The sequence below is a fragment of the Carcharhinus amblyrhynchos genome, chromosome 21 (assembly GCF_965287045.1).
Source record: "Carcharhinus amblyrhynchos chromosome 21, sCarAmb.v2.hapA, whole genome shotgun sequence".
Taxonomy (NCBI): Eukaryota; Metazoa; Chordata; class Chondrichthyes; order Carcharhiniformes; family Carcharhinidae; genus Carcharhinus; species Carcharhinus amblyrhynchos.
In genome coordinates, this window is record NC_137344.1 from 12953942 (window position 1) to 12966186 (window position 12245).

Below are 12245 nucleotides of genomic sequence, written 5' to 3' on the forward strand. Positions count from 1 at the left end.
AATCACTGGGGGTTCTTTCAGGAGGGAGATGTGCCCCATGATTATGACTGGCTGTGGACATCTGGATGGTGAAATTTACCTTTGACTGAGGGGTGGGGTGTTTGGGTGAGGGCCTGAACAAGCCTGACAAATATTGGGCACCCAGCTGAGATGTGAACCCCTTGCTACTTGTTCCTGTGCCACAAATCTGACAGCTTTGACACTAGCCTTGTCTTTGAACCTGTGGAAACTGATGTTGCTAAGGGTTAACTCCTGATGGTCAATTAATGTCATGAGCATAAAGCTCAGGAATCTAAGAGGACACAATTGGTTTCTGTTTGGAAAGAACTTCAGCAGGAGAATTCAGAGACTTCATTGGTGTCATATCTCCAAACATAAGCCTATTGGATTACAAATTCTCAGATTGATCTTCCTCATCCCAGTGTGGGTACTGAGTTGCTTTATCTTTTGGGGTCTCATCCACCTTGCCCATCTTGCCGGCTGCATGGCTCTCATCATGTCCCATCCCATGTGCCCCGCACTCACCAGATACCCTTGCCCCTGACTCACATGCCACAGAGAACAGACACACACCACACAGAGAACAGACTCCAAGGCCACCAACACCAGTTGTGATGTTACTGCTGCGAATAAAGCCACCAGCCTCAACCCTCAGCTTCTCCCCCTGCCCCACAACCCTAAGTTGCCCAGTAGCCTCTGTCCCGATTCATGCCAGCATGACGTTATGACTAGTCAGCAGGAAGATTGATTAATGGTGGAAGATGTGACATTAAGCATATATTATAATGCATTCAAATTCATGCTAATCAGATTCATGTCCTTCCCAATCCAAATGTGTACATCCTAAATATGATGAATCATGTCCAACTCAAACAATATCATTGTATATTAGTCAGTAGTTCCTAGTTGTACCTTATTTAATGTATTCAGTGCTTCTTGGGCTGCAATTAAAGCTGGCTCAGCTTTTGCTAAATCTTCTTCACAAGATTGTTGCTTTTCTCTTACATTCTAAATATTAAAAGCAAGAATTATTTAAATCACATTCTTCAAAATTATAAAAATTCATGGGAAGTTAATGGAGAATGAGGTACCTCATTAATGATTTGTACTTTTTTCTCCTCCTCGTCAGCAATTTTTTTATTTTTGGTAACGATTTCTGTTTGCTGTCCAACAACTTTAATTAATTTGTCTGCATCCTCATTCTTCTGTTGCAGTTCCACTTCTTGTATAGCAAGTTTACTTTTTAAATCATCTACCTATATGTAAAGACATATCCATAATTATTTTCACTTAGTAGAAGAGAATGCATGTGCATAGAGAAGCTGGGGCTGTTCTCATTAAAGAGTAGAAGGTGTTGAGAGAGAGTGATTTGATAGAGGTATTCAAAATCATGAGGAGCTGGACAGAGTAGAGAAAATTTTTTTCCATTGGTGGAAAGATCAAGAACCAAAGGACAACAACTTAAGGTGATTAGTTTTAAAAAAACAATGACAACATAAAAAAACTTTTACACAATGAGGGATTTGGAACAAATTGCCTGATAGCATAGTGGAGACAGATTCTATTGTATCTTTAAAGGAAAACTGGATCATTATGTTAAGAAGAAACATTTGCAGGCCTATAGGGGAAAAGGTGGGAAAGTGACACTCGGTGAATTGTTCTTGCCTGGCACAGACACAACAGACTGAATACTCTCCTTCTATGATTCTAAAAAAAATTGCTACACAAGGGTTCCCCATAAAATAACTCTGTCAATTTTACAACATGCACTTCTTTTGACCATGACTTTATGTTGGAAATGCAGGATAGAGGCATTTACTCTATAGAAATAATTCATTAGGTGGGTATCTTTCTCTTTAATACTATGAATGTGAACTTTGTTTTGACCAGGTGAGAAGTGAACTGGCTTCTCTCTATTCAGCCTCCTTGGCTGGGTGCAACAAAGGTTTAAGTTTCCTTTTCATCAGAATATGACCTTTCCAAATTCAAATGTATTTAACTATTTAAACAGTGAGAAATACATGACAATTAAATAAGGTTTTTTTGAGTTAAAAAGAAAGAATACATTTGTTAACCACGAAACGTGAGAAATAATAAAAACACAATGTCAAACGTTCGGCCCTCATATAGTCAGTGAGACACACATGGATGCATATACACAGACAGAAATAATAGAAAAAAAAGTTACAAGTTAAGGAAGTCCCTCCATAACTGTGATTAAATTATTGAACCATCTCTGGTATGCCTACAATGTCAGTATCTCTTTCCTCAATAAGGGGACCAAGTCTGTTCATAGTATTTTAGGTGTGGTTTAACTAGTGCCTTTTAAAAATTTAGCAAGAATTTCCTATTTTTATACTCCATTCCTTTCTAAATAAAGGCCAACACTCTATTTGGCTTCCCTATTATCTGCTGAATTTGCATGCTAACTTTTTGTGAATTATACACAAGGGCCCGCAAATCCTACTGTGCTGTAGCTTTCTCCATTTAAATCATATTCAGCTCCTTTATTCTTCCTACCAAAGTTCATAACTTCACACTTCCCTATGTTGTATTCCATCTGTCAGGTTTTTGTCCACTCACTTAAACTGTCTCTATCTCTCTGTAAACTCTTGGTGTCATTCTCACCACTTGCCATCCCACCTACTTTTGAGTCATTCACAAACTTAGCATCCACCTTGCTCATCCAAATCATTTATGTATATTGTAAATAATTGTGGTCCCAGCACTGATCTCTGTGGCACTCCACTAGTTACAGGTTGCCATTCTGAAAATACCCCTCTTATTCCCAACTTTCTTTCTTCAATTAGTTAGCCAATCCATTAGCCATGTTAATATCTTACCCCCAAGACCATGGGCTGTTATCTTAATAAGTAGTTTTATCGAGAGCTCTTTGGATATCCAAGTACACCACAATTATTAGTCCCCCTTTATCTATCCAGTTTGTTACCATCCCAAAGAATTCAAATAAATTAGTCAGGCATGATTTCCCTTTTTTTGAAGCAATGCTGACTCTGCTTGTTTATATTACGTATTTCTAATTCTTTGTTATTACATTCTTTGCAATTCCCAATGACAGGGGTTAAGCTAACTGGTCTCAATACCTGTTTTTTCTCTCCTTCCCTTTTTGAATAAGGATGTTACTTTAGTTTGCCATTCCTGACATTTTTCTAGAATTTGAGCATTCTTTTTTGATACTGCCTCAGTCTATTTTATGTAGATTACAAAACTAGTGAATCCGCACAAAAAAATTTGTATACCCTTTGATATCCCTTCCTGTGGATGGAAGTTAAAATCCATTCATAACTAAGAATACTACATTCTGGATCTTTAAAATCCAGATCATTAATCACCCAAGCCAACAACAAATATCTATTAATTGGACCCTCAAAAAGAAAATTCACTCACATTGTGCTTCTATTTTACAAACAACCTGTCAAATTTCATTCCCAATTTGTTCACTTAGTGATAGCAACCCTGTGCTGATTTGATTTGGATTACACAATTGTTAATATATTTTACGTAAAAATATTCAGAGATGAGATAGCAGTCCATTTTTATACATCTTGTTTCAACCAACTTTTCAGATATTAATGCACTTGAAGAGGAAAAAAGATTTGTCTGATACCTTTGATCAATAGTCTTTAAATAATATATCTATTGTTCTCGTAATATCTAAAATGGTAGAGCAGGTTAGCCCTTCGTAGTAAAGACTATCACTCATAGAAATTTGACTACTTGTAGTATATTGGCCATGAATCTGATAAAATTTGGGTTTCTGCTACACTACTATACTTAGTGAATGTATGAGTAAACATGAAACAATTCCACAAACCTGGCCAGCAGTACTATCAAGTTTAGCCAGACCATTTTCAAGTCTATCCATTTTTGCAATCAAGTCTTTCCTCTGCTTAGAGAGCAGGTTTTGATAGAGCTTTATTTGTTCCAAAAATGTTTTGGGTGTTGTGTAGTTATAGCGTCTTTCAGTAGCTAGGTAGATTGAAGACATCTCTTGGACACTTTTGTGTACAAATGCCATGAACTGGCTTATAGAGTTCTTCACGTCAGCCTGAAATAAAATTCAGTATATAAAATGTATTCAGTGCACAGTGTTATAAAGGAATAGATGCAAGTTAAATACTACCTTTCAAAAAGATTAATTTTGAAACACGAACTTAAAGGGAAATGAAAAATGCCATCTAATTGATTATAATTGTCTTACAAGGAAATAGACAGATACAGTTTAATTTTTAAGAGGCAATAAAATATGGCTTAAAATTCTTGATGAGGCCCATCTCCAACAGATGTGGCTTCCACACATTCCAGAGATGCTTCCATAATGCTAACTATTCTTATCAAGTGAACTTCCAGTGCCAGATTAGAAATTTAAGTCAGCCAACTAACTCCATGAAAAGATTTTTTTGAGCAAAAAAATTATTAAATTGTTGATGGGGCTCATTCAATGCCAAACTATTTGGAGGTCTACCACAAAATCCTCCTTTGCTAATCTTAGATTGCTGATTGCAGAGATTTAATAAATAGTTACATCACTCAGTCAGGGCAAGAAATACGCTAGTGGTCCTGTCTCCATCCTTTTAATTTGCTTGTGCTTACCCATATGAAAATCTAGATTTAAAATTTTATTAGCCAAGGTTGAAGGAAACTAAACCACTTATGTTTAGTCATGTATTTACATGCTGTCTCCAATTACATAGGGACGGTCCTGTGGTTTGTCCATGGTCAGTTTTTATCTGAGGTGTAAATAAGACTCTGGTTAGTGCTTATTAATGTTTATAGCCAGTCAATATTATTGGGGCTGTATATTTCACCATATATAGTTCTCCAAATCTTTTTCCCTAATCAGGAAATCATCAAAACATTGTAAATATCTTGATCTTTTGCTGATGTCATGGTGGAAGATCAAATGTACCATGCCTGTGGAAATTCTAAATGATTATATTGAAGAAACTAAATTTCTCCTATTTCTAAACATCAAAACTATTTACAATTTTCTTGCCTTATTCTGAAAAAAGTTGGAAATATAAACAATGTGAACATATGTGGAGGAAATGGGTTTGTTGTGAATATATGTGAGACCAACACATTTGGTCTCACATATATTCACAACAAACACATTTGGTCTCACATAGCAAATAACTCAGCAACAGATCAACTGGTTCTAATTCAATTGCCATGCAGGATTTGATCAGGATTTATTTACAAGTTAAAACACTGTCAGATGTAACTAACATTACAAGAAATTAAGCTGGTGTACATTGAAATGGAAGTGAAATGGGGTGTCAGCCTCAAAGCAGTAGATTTATTTCAAACTGTTGGAAGACCCTTCTGTGAGCCACAAAGAAACTGCCAGGCTTTACCAGGCAGTTTCCCTCAGCACCATAGAAAAGAGCCCTTATCGCATATGCACCCTCCAATTTTTCACCCTAGCCCCGTTTGTTTCTTTTACTATATTTAATTTCATTATTTTCCATTTCCCTCTTTGTGTTTGACAAGTTATTTACCAAAGCTTGCTACCACAGCCACACTTCCTTCCTCACTGATTGTCTCCATCTTTGATACAGCCCTGTGGATTCCTACTGAAGTTTCATTCCCCACATTTTGAATCCACCAATGATTACATGTGCCTCTAGGATGTACACCACTCAGCAAATTGCTGCTGTTGTCACATTCTGAGACTACACTTAGCACCATGCTTCACAATATGTATACACTCGCCCTGTCTCCAGCAGCACTGACGCACTGTCTCTCAAAACAATCCTTGTCTCCAGTTCCATTAAATTTGTCTCATCCAATGCCTTAACAAAAAGCTTTTACACTTCCTTTCAGATATTAAGGTATGCAAGCTCCTACAATTTACTGACACCAATGCCCATCCCAAACCTCCACACTTTCCCATCCCTGACCTTCTAATCATGTCTCTTCTCCTTAATTCACCATGCCCTCCAACCTGCTCCTCCCCATGCTGAATGCTGCGTTCTGAGTGAAGGAGTCAATTTCAATCCCTTACACCCTCAGAATGAATTTTGGGCTTGGCACCATGCTGAATTTTGCTTCCATCACCTCTGTCTCTATGCTCACTTCTTTGGGTAGGAATGTCCCCCATTTCAAATGGCCCTTTCACCTGCCTCCAGCTTTCTCCATCTACGTAACCACACTCTTAGACTTCCTACCTGCTTCTTTCATTGAGAACTGCCAGCTTGACATCAGTCCTCTCAAATTCCCTGCCCCACTCATGCTCTCTAACCTGTCTCCTTCTGAACATGCTACTTAGGTCCAACCCTGATCCTGTAATCAAACCAGCTGACAAATGTGGTTGTCTGGAGTACTGAACTCTACCTCACAGAGGCTGAATACTAACTCATAGACTCTCCCTGGACCACAATGCCATCATTCAACATTAAGTCATTGTCCCTGAAAATCTTTTCTCCACTGTTTCTAACCTCAGTCCCACACACGCGAGGAATGGGTGTCACGGTAGCACAGTGGTTAGCACTACTGCTTCGCAGCTCCAGGGACCTGGGTTCGATTCCCAGCTTGTGTCACTGTCTGTGTGGAGTTTGCACATTCTCCTTGTGTCTGCATAGGTTTTCTCTGGGTGCTCCAGTTTCCTCCCACAGTCCAAAGATGTGCAGGTTAGGTTGATTGACCATGCTTCTTGGTGTTCTGAGATGTGTAGATTAGAGGAATTAGTGGGTTAAATATGTAGGGATATGGGGATAGGGCCTGCGTGGGACTGTGGTTGATGCAGACTCGATGGGCTGAATGGCCTCTTTCTGTACTATAGAGTTTCTATGATTCTACAGCCCCCCCCAAACCTCATTCCCAAAATCCATAAACAAGATTGCTCCAACAGACTCATAGTATCAGCCTGTTCCTGCCTCGTGGCATTCCTTTCTTCCTCCATCCTTTCCCTCAAGTCCAGTCTACCTAAAGATAGAAGGATGGTAGGGGATGAGGTCCTTAGTGCAATTACTGTCACTAGAGAGGTTGTGCTTGATAGACAAATGGGACTGAAGGTAGACAAGTCCCCGGGACCAGATGGAATAAGAACATAAGAACATAAGAAATGGGAGCAGAAGTAGGCCATCTAGCCCTTCGAGCCTGCCCCACCATTCAATAAGATCATGGCTGATCTGAAGTGGCTCAGTTCCACTTTCTCCCCATAACCCTTAATCCCCTTGCCTACCAAAAACCTATCTACCCGCGTCTTAAATATATTTAGCGAGGTAGCCTCCACCACTTCAACGGGCAGAGAATTCCAGAGATTCACCACCCTTTGAGTGAAGAAGTTCCTCCTCATCTCTGTTCTAAAATGCCCCCCCCTTATCTTGAGGCTGTGCCCTCTAGTCCTGCTGTCCTTTCTCAGCGGGAAGAACCTCTCCACCTCTACCCTATCCATCCCTTTCATCATCTTATACGTCTCAATGAGATCTCCCCTCATCCTTCTAAACTCTAACGAGTACAAGCCCAGTCTATTCAGCCTCTCCTCATAGTTCAACCCCCTTAACTCTGGTATCAGCCTAGTGAACCTCCTCTGCACTCCCTCCAAGGCCAAAATATCCTTGCACAAGTGCGGCAACCAAAACTGCACACAGTACTCCAGCTGCGGCCTCACCAGTGCCCTGTACAGTTGCAGCAAGACCTCCCTACTTTTATATTCAATCCCCCTCGCTATGAAGGCCAGCATCCCATTTGCCTTCCTGACCACCTGCTGCACCTGTAGGCTGGGTTTTTGCGACTCATGCACAAGGACCCCCAGGTCCCTCTGCACCGTAGCATGCTGCAGTTTTTCACCCTGTAAGTAGTAGTCCTTCCTACCATTATTCCTACCAAAGTGGATAACCTCACACTTGCCAACATTGTATTCCATCTGCCAAGTCCTCGCCCACTCGCTCAGCCTATCTCGATCCCTCTGCAGACTTTCTACACCCTCCGCACAATTTGCTGTTCCACTTATCTTTGTGTCATCAGCAAATTTCGACACCTTACACTCGGCTCCCTCCTCCAGATCATCTATATAAATGGTAAATAGCTGAGGTCCCAGCACCGATCCCTGGGGCACTCCACTAGTCACCAACCGCCAATCCGAAAAGCACCCATTGACACCCACTCTCTGCCTCCTATTTGACAGCCAATCCCCTTTCCACGCTAACACCCGAACCCCAACTCCATGCCCCCTAACCTTCAGTAACAACCTTTTGTGCGGCACCTTATCAAACGCCTTCTGAAAATCGAGAAACACCACATCCACTGGTTCTTCTCTATCCACCGCACTAGACACATCCTCATAGAATTCCAATAAATTCGTCAGACATGACTTCCCCTTAACGAAACCGTGCTGCGTCTGCTCTATCAAACAATTCTTCTCAAGATGCCTCGGTATTTCCTCTTTGATGACGGGTTCTAACATTTTACCTACAACAGACGTTAAACTAACCAGCCTATAACTCCCTGCCTTTTGCCTGCTACCCTTTTTAAACAGCGGCGTAACATTAGCCGTTTTCCAATCTTCCGGCACTTCCCTGGAATCCAGCGAGGTTTGGAAAATAATCACCAAGGTATCCACTATCACCTCTGCCATTTCCTTCCGAACCCTTGGATGCATTCCATCCGGTCCTGGGGACTTGTCCACCATCAGTCCCTCTAGCACCATCAGTCTCGAGCACTGCCTCTCTAGTAACAATGATCTCATTCAGGCCCTCCACTCCTACCATCTTTCCATCGTTAACACCCGGCAAACTATTCGTGTCCTCCTCCGTGAAGACCGAAGCAAAAAAGTTATTCAAGGCCTCAGCCATTTCCTCATCCCCCACCACTAAATCCCCCCTTTCATCCTCTAAGGGTCCAACATTCACCCTAGCCAGCCTTCTCCTTTTTATATATTTATAAAAACTCTTACTATCCTTTTTTATATTTAGCGCTGGCCTAGATTCATAGTTTATCCTTCCTTTATCAACTTCTTCGTCATACTTTGTTGATATTTAAACCTCTCCCAATCCTCTTCTTGCCCACTACTCTTAGCCACTCTAAACGCATCAGCTTTTAACTTAATACTCTCCTTTATCTCCTTCGTTATCCACGGCTGATTACCTCTTCTCCTACGATCCTTCTTTACCATCGGAATAAATTTCTGCTGAGCACCAAGAAAGATCTCCTTAAAGATCCTTCACTGTTCCTCAGCAGACCTACCTCCCAATCTGCGCCCCCAATCTACATTCGCCAATTCCTCTCTCGTCCTATCGTACTCCCCTCTGTTCAAACAAAGGACACAGGTCCGGGATCCTACTTTCTCCTCCTCCATCTGCATCAGAAACTCCACCATACAATGATCACTCTTCCCAAGAGGATCCTTCACAACAAGGTCCCTAATTCTACCTGCCTCATTACATAACACCAGATCTAAGATAGCTCGCTCCCTCGTCGGCTCCAGCACACACTGTTCAAGGAAACTATCCCGGCAGCATTCCAAGAACTCTTCCTCAAACCCACCGCGTCCAACGTGGGTCGACCAATCAATATGTAGATTGAAATCCCCCATAATTATCGCCGTTCCATTCCTGCGTGCAGCATTTATTTGCGCGTTTATAGCCTGCCCCACCTCCAGGTCATTATTTGGGGGCCTATAGACGACACCCACCAGCGTCTTCCTCCCCTTGCTGTTCCTAATCTCCACCCACAACGATTCCACGTTCTGCTCTTTGGCGCCTATATCTTCCCTTACTACCACCCTGATACTATCCTTAATCAGCAGAGCTACACCCCCCACCTTTTTCCTCCCGTCTATCCTTCCTAAACACTTGATACCCCTGGACATTCAGCTCCCAGTCCCTGTCACCTTGCAACCACGTCTCTGTAATGGCCACCAGATCATATCCATTTGTGCTGATCTGCGCCACCAGCTCATTCACTTTGTTCCGAATGCTTCGTGCATTCAGATAAAGTGTCTTCATCCCAGCCTTCACCTGGACCCTATTTGAAGGAACGCTACCAACCTTACTCATGCCCCCTACTTCCTTTATTATTGGGACATCCTTGTTCAGACCAACACGATCCCACCTGAACAGGTCCCAGCTGCCCCAATACTGGTGCCAATGCCCCATAAATTCAAAACCATTCCTCCAACACCAATCCCTGAGCCACCCATTCACCTCTTTAATCCTATCTACCCCATGCCCATCTGCACGCGGTTCAGGTAGCAATCCAGAGATAACCACCTTGTCGGTTCTGCTTTTTAATTCCATTCCCAGCTTTTCATACTCCCTCTCCAGATCCTCAGTTCGCATTTTGCCTATGTCGTTGGCACCCACATGTACCACAACGACCGGATTCTCACCCTCCCACTCCAGGTTCCTCTGCAGCCCAGATGTGACATCCTGGACCCAATGCAGGATGTCGCATCTGGGCTGCAGATGCATCCTGGACCTGATGCATCCTGGAATGCATCGCAGGGTTCTGAAAGAAATGGCAGAGGTGATAGCGGATGCCTTAGTGATTATTTATCAAAATTCACTGGACTCTGGAAGATTGGAAAACGGCTAATGTTACGCCAATGTTTAAAAAAGGTAGCAGACAAAAGGCAGGGAATTATAGGCCGGTTAGTTTAATGTCTGTAGTTGGAAAAATGCTAGAATCCGTCATCAAAGAAGAAATAGCGAGGCACCTAGAAAAGAATGGTTTGATCAAGCAGACGCAGCACGGATTCGTGAAGGGGAAGTCTTGTTTAACGAATTTATTGGATTTCTATGAGGATGTGACTAGTGCGGTAGACAGAGGGGAACCAGTAGATGTGGTGTTTTTAGATTTCCAAAAGGCGTTTGATAAGGTGCCACAAAAGAGTGCTGCAAAAGGTTAGGGTGCACAGAGTTGGGGGTAAGGTGTTAGCGTGGATACAGGATTAGTTGTCTAATAGGAAGCAGAGAGTTGGAATCAATGGGTGCTATTCTGGTTGGCAGTTGGTGACGAGTGGAGTGCCGCAGGGATCGGTGCTGGGGCCTCAACTGTTTACCATTTACATAGACGATCTGGAGGAGGGGGCTGAGTGTAGGGTAACGAAATTTGCTGATGACACGAAGGCGAGTGGAAAAGCAAATTGCGTGGAAGGCGTGGAAAGTCTGCAGAGAGATCTGGATAGGCTGAGTGAGTGGGCGAGGACCTGGCAGATAGAGTATAATGTTAGCAAATGTGAGGTTATCCACTTTGGTAGAAATAATAGTAGGAGCGATTATTATTTAAAGGGTGAAAAGCTGCAGCATGCTACGGTGCAGAGGGACCTGGGGGTCCTTGTGCACGAATCGCAAAAACCCAGTCTGCAGGTGCAGCAGGTGATCAAGAAGGCAAATGGAATGTTGGCCTTCTTAGCGAGGGGGATAGAATATAAAAGCAGGGAGGTCTTGCTGCAACTGTACAGGGTACTGGTAGGCCGCAACTGGAGTACTGTGTGCAGTTTTGGTTGCTGCATTTGCGAAAGGATATATTGGCCTTGGAGGGAGTACAGAGAAGGTTCACCAGGCTGATAACAGAGATGAGGGGGCTAGCCTATGAGGAGAGATTGAATAGACTGGGTCTGTACTCGTTGGAGTTTAGAAAGCTGAGGGGGGATCTTATAGAGACATACAAGATAATGAAGGGGCTAGATAGGGTAGAGATAGAGAGATTCTTCCCGCTTGGAAAGGATAGCAGAACTGAAGGGCACAGCCTCAAAATAAGGAGGGTGCAGTTTAGATCGGAGTTGAGGAGGAACTTCTTCACTCAAAGGGTGGAGAGTCTCTGGAATTCTCTGCCCATTGAAGTGGTGGAGGCCACCTCGCTATCTCACGGGTAGATAGGTTTCTGATAGACAAGGGAATTAAGGGTTATAGGGAGAAAGCAGGAAAGTGGAAATGATCCACTTCAGATCAGCCATGATCTTGTTGAATAGCGGGGCAGGCTTGAAGGGCTTGATGGCCTACTCCTGCTCCTATTTCTTATGCTCTTATGTTCTTATGTTCCCACCTACATTCATGACTCTGATGTCCTATGGCATATCAAAATTACAATTTCTTGGCCTTAACCACCTCCTTTTTACTATGGATGTCTAATCCCTCTACACTGCCAACCCTAAGAGGTTCTCCACTTCTTCCTTGAGCAGAAGTCCAAACAATACCAGTGTACCACCACTCTCTTCCGCCTGGCTGAAGTTGTTCTATCATTCAATAATTTTCTCTTTAACTTGTCTCACTTCTTGC

At 42.4% G+C, this 12245-nt stretch overlaps 1 protein-coding gene across 1 annotated transcript in view; it reads right to left on the minus strand.

Moving 5' to 3' along the window:
- LOC145356565 (dynein axonemal heavy chain 17-like) overlaps positions 1–12245 on the minus strand; it is an 811195-nt gene that overhangs the window by 231014 nt on the left and 567936 nt on the right. Inside the window, exons 57-59 of the mRNA XM_080209339.1 lie at positions 3836–4069; positions 1092–1256; positions 913–1008 (exon numbers count right to left, since the gene is read on the minus strand). Of these exons, the coding sequence (XP_080065465.1) occupies positions 913–1008; positions 1092–1256; positions 3836–4069 (495 nt within the window). The remainder of the gene's footprint in view (positions 1–912; positions 1009–1091; positions 1257–3835; positions 4070–12245) is intronic.